This window comes from Protopterus annectens, chromosome 9.part0 (assembly GCF_019279795.1).
Source record: "Protopterus annectens isolate FY-2018-M chromosome 9.part0, PAN1.0, whole genome shotgun sequence".
Classification (NCBI taxonomy): domain Eukaryota; kingdom Metazoa; phylum Chordata; order Ceratodontiformes; family Protopteridae; genus Protopterus; species Protopterus annectens.
Window position 1 is genome coordinate 1,218,060,738 of NC_056743.1, and position 15,927 is coordinate 1,218,076,664.

General features: G+C 39.3%; 1 protein-coding gene across 1 annotated transcript in view; it reads left to right on the plus strand.

Annotated features, from left to right (window-relative positions):
* Nucleotides 1-15,927, plus strand: part of PITPNM1 (phosphatidylinositol transfer protein membrane associated 1) — a 1,523,951-nt gene that overhangs the window by 682,083 nt on the left and 825,941 nt on the right. Inside the window, exon 3 of the mRNA XM_044084149.1 lies at nucleotides 4,703-4,917. Within this exon, the coding sequence (XP_043940084.1) occupies nucleotides 4,703-4,917 (215 nt within the window). The remainder of the gene's footprint in view (nucleotides 1-4,702; nucleotides 4,918-15,927) is intronic.

The following is a 15,927-nucleotide window of genomic DNA, read 5'->3' on the forward strand; positions in this document are numbered from 1 at the left end:
CACCAGTGGTAACTCCACTGCACAATAGTACGTGATGGTGCAAGGAGGTGCGCTACATGTAAACAGATGAATACAGCAGAGCAGTAGCTGGCCGTCTCACTCTGTGGAGCTGTGTTAAAACAAGCACAAACCCGCACAAACACAGGGCTTATGTAGCAACAGTGAGCAAACTGAATTAAACAATTTAACCAATAAAAAAGCTCAAAACTGAGCCCTGTGCCAGCAGCCTTCAATCAGATGAGTCCTAACTACACTCTCCTGCCACAAGGGTGCAGGTGGGCCTTCTCTAACAAATGATAGCCTAGTTTAGTGTTCAATTTAACAAATAGAACTAGATTCAGCAAGTCTGAGTCTAGTCTATGCTAGAGCAGACAAAACATGAAACAAATAGCAAGAATAGATTAAAAAAAAGCAATATAGCAAAAATACAGTTTAAAAAGTGCAAAATACAGTATAAAATTGTACTTATGGTTGGTAGAATGCAACACATTCCTTGGCTTGCACAGATGAATACAGCAGAGCAGTGGCTGGTCGCCAAACTTTGGAATAATTAACTTTAGACTAAGCTGTCTGACTGTGGACTTAATACATAATTGCAGATAGAGCAGATGGCATTGTTGGGGTTTCTATTTTTTTCAACTACTTTTTGCTTGGGATATTCATAAATCACAAATGTAATGCAATTTGTTTACATTTGACATTATTTTTTTTTATGGCTTGAGTCTGTTTCTGGTTTGGTTGGTAGGTAGCCCTTTAATGCTTTCATAGCAAATGAAAAGAATTGATTTACATTTGTGATCAAAGTCACACTCAACAATTTATACAGTGAAATCTGTATTCGACAACTGGACTTTTTGAAGAAATGAATGGTAACGTTTTTCCATTTTCCACTGGGAGAACATTTCAGAGTTGCATCCATCCAGAAGTGGCCACCAGGATTGCATTACATTTTCCCTGCATCTTTTCCTTTTCCCAAATTTCTGTAGAATGCCAAGTCTTGCAATGCTAGTTCATCCTAATATCCCATTTTTAGCCTTGATAGGTGTGCTTCGTCTGCTTTAACATCATTTCCTGAACAGGCCTGCCCATCGCATGTCCTTTGAGAACCTCTTTTCTCACCTATTCAACAAGCTTTTCCCAGGTTTCAGTTCCTTAGGTTGACTGTTTAGTTTCTCCAGTTACAATGATGGCTGGGGACTTTTCATACCCTGATTTTGTAGTCCAAATCCTTACCTCTATGTAGAGACATGGCATAAAGAAAACATATAAAAGTAAATGGACTTGTTTTTCCCTCCATGGGCCATGGGTATAAACCCTTTTATGGCTCCATTGCCCAGTGTTGTGAAATATTTATGTCAGATGTTTGATTCATTTCATAGCTTCTCTTCTGTCAAGGTCCACTTAGCAGCCACATCAAATTTTCATCAAGATGCATATTCTCTTTTTAGACTTCTTTCACTTAGTCTCTAAAAACTTCCTTGAGGAGCATCTTTTTTCATCTATCCATTAAGTCTCCTTTTCCTTCACTGGACTTTTACTTTGTTTTGGATAAACTTGACTCCTTTTGAACATGCTTATTCTGCAGAGTTGAAATATCTCACATGGAAGACCTTGGTTTTAACTGCTATTATTTCAACCAGAAAATTTTCTGAGTTTCAGTCCCTGTCCCCTAACCATCCATATCTGATCTTCCACGTGGACAGTCCCTTCCTTTTTGTGAAAAAATGGCCAAGGATGCTATCACTCAGTTTATTCATTCTCCAATTTTCTTTCTTAGTTTGGCTAATTGTGGGCGATTACCTGCAACATTGCATGGCTTAAGTTTTATTTTATCTGGCCAGAATTAAAACAAAAAGGACACATCCCCCAGTGTAGTACAAACTTGTAGCCTACTATTGTATTAAGAACTGAAAAGGACAGGAAAACACAATGTTTTCCTGTCCTGTTCAGGTATTCCCAACTATTTGTTGTCTTTCCTGTCAAAAAATTAGCAAGATACCAAAGCCAAGTCTGGCTGTCACTCTGCTAAAGTTTAATAAAAATGTGGTAAGTCCTTTTGAGAAACAAGTGCTTATTCTATTAACAGCAGTTGTCACTTTGCATGGTTTTCTTTAAAAATGCTTTTGAGGATGACATTTCTGTGGTGCAACATGGGCATCTTTTATAAGACACTGTAAGCTAGATGTGATCTGCATGTCTAGGACATCCTTTGGCGATACTCTTTCATGAGAAATGACCTAAGAGGCCAAGCTTGGGACATTGTCCAAGAGGTGAATGAGATGAAACTGGGATAATCAAATATGAAAGTTATGTACTTACCATAATGGTAGAACTGCATTGGCAGTTTCATCTCATGTCAACATCCTCTCCTTATGCTTCCATGCTTCATGCCTGAGGGGCAGTTTTGTTTTGGTAGGGGTGTTAGAGTTAGCCTGATAATCATTTATATCTTATAGTCTTATGCAATGCCTTTTGTAGGCTGGCAGAAATATGGAAATGGGTCCTTTGGCACTCAGCATTGTAAGTAAAGGGTGTGGTAAAGGACGTTGTAAGTACAGGGTATAGTTAAGATCATTTTAAGTAAAGGGTACAGTGAGGGACATTGTAAGTAAATGGTACGGTCAAGGACATCTTATGTAAAGGTTACGGTTAAGGACATTGTAAGTAAAGGTTATGGTTAAGGACATTATAAGTAAAGGTTACGGTTAAGGACCTTATAAGTAAAGGGTATGGTTAAGGACATTGTAAGTAAAGGGTACAATTAAGGACATTTTAAGTAAAGGGTACAGTGAGGGACATTGTAAGTAAATGGTACGGTCAAGGACATCCTATGTAAAGGGTATGGTTAAGGACATTGTAAGTAAAGGGTACAGTTAAGGACATTATAAGTAAAGGGTGTGGTTAAGGACATTGTAAGTAAAGGGTACAGTTAAGGACATTATAAGTAAAGGGTACAGTTAAGGACATTGTAAGTAAATGGTACGGTCAAGGACATCCTATGTAAAGGGTATGGTTAAGGACATTGTAAGTAAAGGTTACGGTTAAGGACATTATAAGTAAAGGGTGTGGTAAAGGACGTTGTAAGTACAGGGTATAGTTAAGATCATTTTAAGTAAAGGGTACAGTGAGGGACATTGTAAGTAAATGGTACGGTCAAGGACATTATAAGTAAAGGGTACAGTTAAGGACATTGTAAGTAAAGGGTACAGTTAAGGACATTATAAGTAAAGGGTACAGTTAAGGACATTGTAAGTAAAGGGTGTGGTTAAGGACATTGTAAGTAAAGGGTACAGTTAAGGACATTATAAGTAAAGGGTGTGGTTAAGGACATTGTAAGTAAAGGTTACGGTTAAGGACATTATAAGTAAAGGGTACAGTTAAGGACATTGTAAGTAAAGGGTACAGTTAAGGACATTGTAAGTAAAGGGTGTGGTTAAGGACATTGTAAGTAAAGGGTACAGTTAAGGACATTATAAGTAAAGGGTGTGGTTAAGGACATTGTAAGTAAAGGGTACATATGAGGACATTAAGTAGTAAAGGGTACAGTTAAGGACATTGTAAGTAAAGGGTACAGTTAAGGACATTATAAGTAAAGGGTACAGTTAAGGACATTGTAAGTAAAGGGTACAGTTAAGGACATTATAAGTAAAGGGTGTGGTTAAGGAAGCCTAAGAAAGTTTTAGATGCTGCTTGGACCAAGTGCTGACAACCTTACTCCTATTGGTGACTGAGAAGAAAAAGCTGGCTCAGGTCTGCCATTTCAGTAAGTACATCACTTTCATTTATTCAGGGTTTGTACTTTGTGCTACACACTTAAACACCCTGTCCATCCTTCCATTGTCTTGCTTCAGTGAGCAAAATGGGGAAATCAACATCCATAAGTTTTATCATACTTATCTTCCCAATAGCATATACTTTACCTGCTCAGTTCCCCCAAGAAACATAATCCTGCTTTAGCTATTTCTTGCCCTTATTGCAGACTCTTCTTTTTTTCTTTTTTAAGAGGGGGCATTAAGCTGAAAGCCAAACTCCCACTTCTCCTGTTCCCCTAAGAAGACAGGTCCTCCTGATGTCCCTTTCCCATTTCCATTATTATTTTAATGTTTGAATCATCTGTACACAGGGTGCTTTGAAATGGGATATAAATATCCACAAATGGAGCAAAACCCGATACCAACTCATGTGACACCCCATTTGAGATGCCTTGCATTAAAAATTGTCATCCCGCCAACTAGCTTTTCTGTACTCATTCATATACAGCATGTTAGTGTTTTCTAAGCTTCATTTGGGTGATTATTGGTTGTAGTGTACCCCCAAACAACTACATTCTTCTACAATGCTGCTGTGTCCACCTCAGACAGTGGAGCAACAAATAAAAAGAAAATTAAAACTCATAGCCTTAGTAAAATGCTTAATTCAGTTTGTGCATCTGCTACCACTGTGGCACTGCTCTAACAATATAATTAGGGAACACCTGAACGTTTTATGCAAAGAGGGAGCTTTAACTCATTACTTTTCCATCTGTCCAGTGATATCTGCTATTACTCAAACCAGATTATTGCATTTATTATTATAATTAATATTATTATTATAATAAATGCACTGACTAGCTTAATTCCACTATTTCTTTAATGAACTGGCACATATTTGTCATGTTTTATGTTCAGTGTTTTGAAACTTTGTCTCATTTTCTTGTTTTCAGAAAAAAAGTCGAGAGGAATCCAGTGGAGAAGGAAGTGGTGTGGAAATTCTTGCAAACCGCCCTTACACAGATGGTCCTGGGGGTTGTGGCCAGTATACACACAAGATTTACCATGTGGGCTCACATATCCCTAGCTGGTTCCGAGCCCTACTGCCAAAAGCTGCCCTTCAGGTGGAAGAAGAGTCATGGAATGCTTATCCATACACCAGGACGAGGTAGGTATGGCAGAGCAGAATGTAATAAATGGTCTGCCAGCACCAGCAAGGCAACTTTACTCAGAACAGCATCTGTCTCTAAACTAAGATATTGAGAGCTACACTTATATTAAGCTACTCATTTTGTTTTTATGATAACTCACTTTTAACATAAGCCTCTTTATAGCATGTGTATCCTGCTTCCCTGAATTCGGAGGTATATCCTAGTTCACTCATCTCCTACTCCCATTTTCTCATCCTCCCCTAGAGTCACATTTTTATTTCTAACTGTCCCCACTCCTAATTTATTCTCTTTGCCCCACCCCTGGTGGTCACAGAACTTCTCCAAACTACATCACCATAACAACACTCTCCTAATATTTCCTATACATAGTAACACAAAGATTTGTAACATACTGTAGCATCCATCCACTGTAACACACACTTACTCTACCATATCCTCTATCAATCTTTTTCAGTAGCTTCAGTTAATCATTTTTGATCTCAAAGAGCAAACTATTCTAAACCCCTCAATACTCATGTATCTCTTAATTACTACCATACTACTGCCACTGTCTACTGCTCTCTTCTTATAGGCTCATAGGTAAGTAATAGACTAGCTGCCCTTGCAGGCCATTATGGGATCATATCATAAATAATTTGAAGGGACCCATGCTTAGGATAAACCATTTAGGAGTTGCCACTGTCCATTAGTAGTACAGGGGGCAGTCCTGGGATACAATTTCTGTTTCCCATCCATAGATCTAAGTTGAAGTTGAAAATGGACAGGGATGAACTCTGTTTTATTTAGATAGGAGCCTGTTCTACAGCGGAGGTAGCCTCTGTGGGATATACCTGTCCCTCCAAACTGTTCTGTTGATGTTTCAGATCCCTAGACTGTGTATTTCTGATGCCATTTGACTTGCTGATGTGCAGTAAATCTATCAGTAATTGGTTGATGGAAGCCTTGTATACCAGACACAGGTTACCTCTTAGCAGTCTGTAGAATGTACTTCATCTCAACCTCCTCTTACCCACCTCCTTATTTACACTTACTGAAGTCGCTGATGATTACACAGTAATACTGATGACTACACAGTAACAATTTCCCTCACACTATACAATTATAGTAACATTCACCTTTTCAAGGTTACCAACCTGAGATTGTTTCAGACATAACCCACACTACTACAAACCAAAATACAAATGTTTTCCCATATCCTACCATGCACCATACTTCAGTTTGGGGGCTTTCACCCTTACTATGGTGCAAGAAACAACTTAACCTACTCATATTCCAAAGTACACAGTAAAGCACCTTTAAAACTTCTCAGTATTAGACTAGGAAGTATGTGCAATAAACTCACAGACCTACATTCATAGATTTCTGACCACTTTCCAGACACCCTAGCCATAACTGAAACTTGTATAAAACCAGAAACAAGAGATGGAAATATAAATGTCAGTAGTTGTACAGGGTACTGGAACTGCAAACAGCTGTGGGTTCTTTTCCCACAACAGGTGATTGGATTAATTTTCAAACTGCTGGCATTGCAGTTCAGCAATGGGGGATGTACTCGTGAGTGCGCCATCCTTTGGCTGAGATGTTAAATTGAGATACCATCTGCTTGATGGATGTAAAATATCCCATGGCACCTTTTAAAAAGAATAGGGGAAGTTCCCTAATGCCCCTGGTCAAATTTCCCTTACTAATATAAATACCATTTGGGGTCTTTCCAGAAAAGAAGCCACTAGCCTAATGGGATTAACCCAGTCAACAAAGGATAAATAAGTAAATAAATAAATAAATACTAATGCCAAGCCACAATATACTATGTCCTGATGGGAAAGGCAAACAAGGAGGTGGGGTTCTACCCTAACACACTTCATCTTAGTCCATATCAACACACCATCACCCATTTCAATAATGCTGAACTAATTATCTCCTTCCCCAAGCTTAAAAACCATAAAAGCATTTGCTTCTTTTGGCAATATTATCCATACAGTTGAATATATTCTGTCCTGTGCAGTTAGTAACATCCCACAGGAAACAGTTACTTTCAGGTGACTTTAACATAGACTGCAACTCAGTCACCATGAGTAAACCTCAACATTCAATAAACTTATACAGATTCATGCAACTTATACCTACTCCACCAGGTATAAAAAACAATCACACAATAATTCATCAATAATAGACTGGATTTTAACATCTGATCCTAGTAAAATTACATGCACTGGCATTCTGTCAGACACACTTAGTGACTATCTGTGAACTTATGCTTATAAGCACCCCTTATGTGTCCCAAAACAATAGCACTATAACATAATTCGCAACATCATAAAATATGATAAGCATTCACAGCTACCATAAAATCATGTAATTTGAACATATTGAAACACCTACCATTAGATGATACAACACTAGAATTTAATCAAATCTTTTTTCCCCAAGATAAAAAAAAAAGTAAAAATAATGTCCTGTGGCTTACGTGAACAATTAAAGAATTACATTATAAAAGTGATAAAGCCTGAAAATCTGGCTAAAACAAAAAACACAACAGAACCACCATATATTCAGGCAACTCCATAACTTTAGAAAAGTAAAGTCACCACAGACAAAAAATATTACCTTATAATCCAAATTCTAACCAAAATGTCACTGTAGCTTTTTGGGCGTCAAATTCCTACACTCTGCCAGAGCTTATGGGCCTCCATGAATAAGCTCCTACACCCTGCCAGAGTCAAGCAACTAACTTCCACCCACAACTTTTCCTCAGAAGCTATGGCCACCAGTTTCAGTATTCACTTCATGCAAACTGTTACCAAAGTCATTAAAATTATCAGCAATTCTAACCTGGACTACATGAAAAGAGACATGGAAGAGCTCTCCGATCTTGTAGCCCAGGCAGGTATGACCCTAGCCCTGAGTAGCATTCTGCCATCACCCAGAATGATACCGCAGTACAAGGATAAAATGATTGACTTCAACAATTGGCTAAGCTTCTGGTGTCATTCAAAGGGGAACCAGTATCTGTCTGCTTGGGATGACATGGTCGACAGACCACGATGCTTTGCCACAGATAGCCTGCACCTGTCGTCCCTGGGGTTCCAGATACTGGCTAAGGCTCTTGCTGCTCCTATAGTGCCTTTTTTAGGCAAGGTTCAAATAACAAATTCACTGCCATAACAGGAACAGGCAAGCAAAAACTGAGGGTAATGCTACTCAATGCTAGAAGTCTAAATCTCAAAATGCACTCACTCAAGGAACTCCTTAAAATGGAGATCATTGATATCTGTGCAGTGACAGAGACCTGGTTCAAGGCTCCAGAGACCACCCCTGCACTACCAGGCTATAACTCATACCGCACTTTTCGGCCATGTAACCTGGACTGAAACACCAAAGGCGGAGGTGTGTCCATATTCATTAAGGATATCCACACCTCCAGGCTAGTTGCTCAGCATAATGCATCCAAGGTTATCCAAGTGCAACTAACTCTGGTTAAAACTTCAATCTAAACTGTAGCTTGCTACAGATCCCCCACCATGCCCCAGGATTCCCACTCCTCTTTTCTTGATGTACTGGAAAATATTAGGGTTCAACCAAGCACCCTAATAATGGGCGACTTCAACTACCCCACCATTAACTGGGAAAATTACTCGTGTACCAACTCCTTACCTCAACGCTTTCTGGAGTTAAGAAACTCCAATGCCCTGGATCAACTTATCCACACCCCCACCAGGGGCAACAATATCCTAGACCTAGTCATTACCAACATGAGTGATCGGTGTTCCACACCTGAAGTCAACACCTCGTTGGTCCGATCCGACCATAAGCTAATCACCCTTGAAATCCACATCCCGCCCCCACCCCTCATTAAGGAAACCACAGTAAAAAATTTCTCCAAAGCCAACTTCATGCTTCTTAAGACAGAAGTGGTGAACTCCATGACACCCATGCAGATGGACAATACAGTTACAACTGCTGAATCCTACACAAATGCACTCTTTAAGCACTTACACGAGTGCATGGATCATGCTATCCCAAACAGAACCAAGATGCTATCCTCCAAAAAAAGGAAACAAATCTGGTGGTCCCCTGCCATAAACAAACTGTACAACAGAAGGAAGAAACTGTTGCAAAAGAGGGTAAAATCCCATGAGTGGAGGAGCTCCCTGGTCAGCCTCAGTAAGAAGCTGAGATCCCTTATAAGATCCTCCAAAGCTAGCTATGAAAATAAAATCGCCACTAATTCCAAGGACAACCACAAAGCATTCTATAGCTATGTCAAGACTCTCGATGGCAGCACCCAGATCTGCTCTGAGTTACAGCACAAAGGCAAGAAAATTGCAGAACCGAAATAGCCAACATCCTGGCAGATAGGTTCAGTGCTAACTTTACCCCCACCCCAACCCCCTAAAGGGCCCATATCTATACAGGAAGAATGCAGAGTCCCTGTAATCACAGCTACGCAGGTAAAAGCTGCACTTTCTAAAGCCAAAAACACAGCATCCATGGGACCAGACAACATCCCAAGCTGCATTTTACATGAACTTCAGAAAGAACTGGCTCCCCACTTAAGCACCATGTTCAATAATAGCCTCGCATCAGGCTTTATGCCCTCTGAATGGCACACAGCAACAGTTATCCACTCCACAAAGGGGGAGCCACCACTGACCCCAGGAACTATCGACCTATTAGCCTGATTAGCCTGGTCTGCAAGGCCATGGAACGTATCATCATGGAACACATAAACAAAGACATTGGTAACCTCCAAACTCTGGATCCCACCCAGTTCGGGTTTGTGAAAGGCAGATCATGCCTCCTGAACCTGATCAACTTCTTTGAGGCAGTCACCAAAGCCGTAGATGAGGGTAAGGTGGTTCACACAGCCTATCTTGACCTCTCCAAGGCTTTCAACACCATCCCCCATTCTGGAATTATAGCTAAACTCACTAAACTAGGTATAAATCCCTAAATCACAAGATGGGTTGCCAACTGGCTCATTGACAGAACCCACACTGTAAAAGTTTCAGACTCCAAATCTGACCTCAAAACAGTGGCAAGTGGAGTACCACAAGGTTCCGTCCTGGGACCTCCCTGTTTGGTATCTACTTCTCTGAAGTACAGGTTAACACAGAAGGCCTCTGGCTAATGAAGTTCGCAGATGACTGCAAACTAGGAGCTATAGTCAAGTCCCCAAATGATGTGGACATTCTACAGAAGGGCCTCGCTGAGACAGATGCCTGGTGTCAGAGCCATGGCATCAAGCTCAATGCCAAAAAGTGCAGTGTCATCCCCTTTGGTAAAATATCTGTACCCATGAACTACCACATAGGCAACAATCTACTTAACACCGAATGCGTGATAAGAGACCTTGGGACCCAGGTGGACAGTAGTCTCTCTTTTGGTAGTCACATCGCCACAATAGTCAGGAAGTCCTTCTACGTGGCACACCTCATCATAAAAGGGTTCTCATCCAGGAAAAAAGAGGTCATTGTTCCCCTCTACTCGACACTCATTAGACCCATTATAGAGTACAACTCCCCTTTTGGAATGTACCTCACAAGACATCTGCAGCAGCTGGAAAGGCTACAGAAGTACCTCACAAAGAGGATTACTGGCCTCAAACAAATGCCCTACACTGACAGCCTCAAAAAACTCCAGCTTTACTCCATAGCATATCATCTACTCCGAGGTGATCTCTGCCTAACATATAAAGCTATGTCAAACCCCGAGCTGTTGGACATGCTACACCTAAAGAAATCCCAGTCCCTCCAGGCTACATGCTCTAGGGACCTAAACATTGTCACCGCAATAAACAGGACATGCTGGAGGGATAGATTCCTGTCCCAGAGACTTCCCATACTCTGGAATAGGCTACCCATCTATGTCAAGCAAAGTTTTTCATTAGCACTCTTCAAGAAAAATCTTGATGAGTGGATGGGAAATAGGAAATACACCCTGGGAACCACTCCTGTGTCTCTGCTCGACAGTGGCACAAGAAAATAACTTTCTTGGGTGGCGTAAGCCAGAGATCCTTGTTGGCTAGGCTTACATAGGCCCTTGGGCTGATAGCCTAGTACCTGTCTATGAACCTATGAACCTTTCTTGCTAACTGCACACTGATATTCACAATAATTACTTCACGCTAAAATCAAAATCCACATGCACAGTCAAAAATTTCTACTTATACCCTAGCTGCTGTTAACATCCCCCAGCTGAGTACCTTCAAATCCCTGCAGATGCAGTAGCCTACCCTGTATCCACATTAATCAACAGATCAGTTGATGTGATAGTGGACTACATACATATTGGCTTACAAAGTCCATTGAAGATGTGGGAGAAACAGACAAATGTAGGTTTTGTAAAACAGAATTGGAAACGGTTGCACATCTTCTTGCTGGTTGTGATATGCTAATGGCAGAAGGACTGTATACTAAAGGCATAATAATGTGGCAAGACTATTGCATTGCGGATTGTGCAAACATTGTAATATTGAAGTAGCTGAAAAACATTGGAAACATGAGCCACAAAGCATTATAGAAAATGATGACATTTATATCACATGCAATCATTCATTACCAAAAGCTCAAAAAATAGATGTCAGAAAAACAGATATAGTAGTCCATGAAAAGAAGACAAAAGTAGCATTGACCAGCTATCTGGAGAAAATCATAATCCTGCCCTTAATCAAAGGAGGCCACTCTGTAGATCTGTCAAACTATAGGCCAATTGCTATCTTTTTTCCCCTCTCAAAAATCTTTGAAGAAATGTGTTTGCACTCATCTGCTTCAAAACTTTGCAGATAGCTATATCCTCTCTCTTACCCAGCATGGATTTATACCAAACCAGAGCACAGCAACTGCCATCTTGCTCTTTGTCAGTACCATCAGCAAGCTGTAAAGTGACAATTGGCTATATGATCCTTTCTTCCAGTCACTATTTGTGTACATCAAGGATCTATCATAGGATCCATTGTATTTAATATCTTCATAAATGACTTTCACAAAGCCTGTATGGATGCATCCCCCATTCAGTATGCAAATGGCTCAGCTCTCATGTTTAGCTGACAGTTTTCCTAATCTTCAGACCGTTACTCAAGAGTCCTTCTCTTCCACTGAAACTTGGCTAAACAGCTCCCGACTTCTGTTGAATCTTAAAAGAAGAAACTATTTCTCTTTACCCTTAAATCTCTCTCAGACACCAATCTGGACTTCAAAATCAATTCCTAAAATGATACACAAATTCATAGCATTACACATACTAAGCTGTTAAGTGTTATTATAGACAACAACCTAAAATTTGATCTGCATATACAAAAAGTAATCAAAACAACACATCACAAATGTAACATTGCACTGAATAATCTAAAATAACTCACTAAACCTAACAGGAAAACTACAGCATCTGCCTAGCTGCTACAAACACTGCCATATTTCTGGAACAAGCTTCCGCTTTGTGTGAAGCAGTGCTCCTCCCTGACCCTCTTCAAATGCAAATAATCATTGGATGGGTGACCATAAATTTACTCCAGGGTTGGCGCCTATGTCCCTCATGGACAGAGGCAGTTGGTATTACTTACTATAGACTGTTATTGGGACATCTTGGGATAAATATTGTTAGGTTTGTAAAAGCCCTATGGCCATTACCCTAGTAAATGCCTATGAACCTATGAACACTATTTTATGCTTCCTCTGTGCTTGTAAATCTACTTGCCAAACAAATATCCAAGCTACAACCATACTGCAAAAAAAATGTTAGGCTTGCTGTAGCTTCCCTTATAGCCCCATCACTTCTCTGCTCTCTAAAAACTTAACTGGATTGAACTATATCACCTCAGTTATTTACAACCAGCTGTAGCCCCCAGTCTTGCACATAAACCTAGTAGGTGTCCTAACATAAAAAGTACCCTCCAATTCTTCCTCCCTCCAGAAGCCTATGTTAAACAAGCAAACAAGCCTTACTATCCACTCAATAAACGTGTAACTCAGGAGGAGAAGCCCTTTATTCCATTTGCATCCCCAGACTATGTAACTATCTACCTATACCACAAAGAGTCTATAACAACCTGTCCACTTTTCAAAGATAAGCTGAAAGACTATCTCAAGAACTCCAAGATATGGCTCTTGCTCCTTAACAGGCTAGCTCTAACTCAAAAAAAAAAACACCTCTCCTTTACCACCTCTTTTCCACAGGTCTCTCACCCTCCAAAATATTTAAGTCTTCAAACAGTGAGGACTCAGTTTTAAATAAAATGTAAGTAATATAGTCTATCTCTTGTAACTATTGCTCTAGTCTCCACTCCTAGACTAATAACTTCTTGACTTTACTCTCTACAACTAGCATTGTTATGCCTATAACTTACTAGTCTACCTCCAGAGGGGTACATCACCCCGATGTAACCTGAATAATCTTATCTAACTCCCACTTTAATACAGGCATCTATGTGTTTGCTCATGCATATCCATGTTTGCAGCTGTTCTGCGCTTGTATATATTTCATGATATTGTGATTGTACTTGTGTGAATCTGTACGTTTATTCAATGTGATTTTCTGTAATGTGAATTATTTTGACATCCTGCTGTGTATCATTTTCTAATGCTGCATTTTCAAAGATGATACTAATGTTTCATTTACATGTGTTAATTTACATTCTATTTTATATTACATTGTAGCAATGTTGTTTTTCTCCCTGGCACTCCACTGAAAAGGGATTCTGTACCAGTCAGATTATCCAGTCAATTAATGAAAATAAATAAATGAATGAATGAATGTGAATGCTTGCCTTGGTGTATTTAAAGGAGAACTTCACCCACCAATGTAGTTAACTGTGACTGGGGACAGATAAAATTGCCATAACCACTGCCCCAAAATTTAACACCTAGATGATGGGATGCCACCCATTGATGTCAAGATGGACAGCAGTGCAAGAAAATACAAACAACTCTATTTCAATAAATAAGTTTACAAACCATGATCTGGCTCTAACAGCATAAAATAAAATGCACTGCTCTTTTGGGTAATGGCTTCCAACCTCCACATCCTGATTGGACTGCACATAGGCCATTTCCACAGCTGAGTCTTTGGCCCAGCACTCCCACAGGCCCTTTTACCTCCACCCTCTCTCTATCTCTGTGAACCAATGTCTTCTGCTGCCTCTTTATCTACAGAAATTGCCTTTTATAGTGAGTATTTGGGTCTAAATGAAGTGATGATAAATTGGTCTGAATGGAGAGATGATAAATCAGCAAGCAAAGGGGAGTAGTAATGCCGGAAATCGATTCATCCTCAAGTCTCAGTGAGTACCCTGTTTTTCACAAAATCTCACCAAGACTACACTGATGTATAGACTGTATTTTATATAGCATATATTATACACAGAAGTAGGTTAAACATAAAAAAACCTGGGTGCACAAGACCCAGGATAAAAAACACCCAATTCTGCTAGGCACACGGGTACCAGGACTGGAAAAAAGACAGTGTAGAATCCTCAAGACACTGAAACATTCTTACAATGGGGCTAGGCCAGGCTCAGAGGGAGGATGTCCCCTGTTGTAGAAGGAAGCAATAGTCCACAAAAATCACAAAAAGAGATAGACAAAAAAATTCATAAATATGATAGAGTGGACTACTGAAGATAAAAAGAAATTATGTATTGCTGCTATTATGCAAGAAGCCCAGCATTTCCACATATAAGATATACAAAAAGATTAAGAGAGAAATTAGAGGAAAGAAAAATACTTGCAGAAGAAAAATTGAAAAAAGTATAAAATGCAAATTTGTGTTCATTAGTACACAAATTTATGAAAAACATTTTATAGACAAAAAAACCTTGGACAGCCATTTGGAAAAAGAAGCGACTGAGGAGGTGCAAAAATATAAAGAACAAAATCTAGACATTTTTAAAAGGTATAAAAAAGAAAAATGGACATGAGAAAGAAAGAGAAATCTGATAAGGTGCAATATTTATGCAAAGGAGAAAGCCAAATTAGTCAGTACAAAAAAAGCAGTCTCATAGATATTCAAAGAGAAATATAGCCAAAGGCATCAAGATATGGAACATTTCACAATACAACAAAATAAGATCACAAAGAGGGTAAGTAAAACAGAAGATTAGTAAAGTAGAAGTTAAAAAAATAGAAGCTGAAGTTATGAAATACCTGCAAAGTGAAGGATTTAGTGTAGAACGTTATATATCACTGTATGATAGAACAATGAGTTCCCCAAGTAAGGAGAAACAGGAGGAGCAGGAGACATCTGAAGAAGAAATATGGGCATGGGAAAGAAAAAGAGATTTAATATGGTGCAATATTTATACAAATGAGAAAGCAAAACTAATCAATATAAAAAGAGCAGCACCAAAGATATTTGAAGAGAAACACAGGCAAAGGCATCTGGATATGGAAAATGTTACAATACAAAAAAAAAACAGAGGAAAAGCAGAAGAGAGGATTAGTAATGAGAACTTAAAGAAAAACTGAGATTATGGATTACCTGTGAAGTGAAGGATTTAATGTAGAAAATCTAACTCTGATAACATCACAGCAGGATAGAGCAATGGATCCCTAAATTAAGGAGAAATCAGTAGAGTGGAAAACATCTGATCAGTTGCCATATGAAGATACTTTGGAGTCTTCCATAGGAAACCAGTATAAAAGTCCATTTGGAGTTGCACAGCAATAGCAGGAACAGGAAACTATAGCAACTCTGATGCAGTCAATGCTGTGTAGTGATAGGCCACTGAGTTCCCATATGAATCAGCAATGGATGACACATTATGAAACTGAAGGGAATGTGGCATAGGAATATGCTCTGAAACTCTCTGTAGAATGCCCACAATAAATGGAGAACAAAGAATGTGCTCTAAGTTTAGAAGAAAATGATCTAAGAGAAGAGTTGCTTGATTTAATAGAGATGGGCAGACATATTAAGATCAATGAAAGAAACTGACTAGAGAAAGTCAATAAAACCCCAAAAGTTTGATAAAACAAATAAACATAGTAATTAAGATTGTTTATAGAAATTCA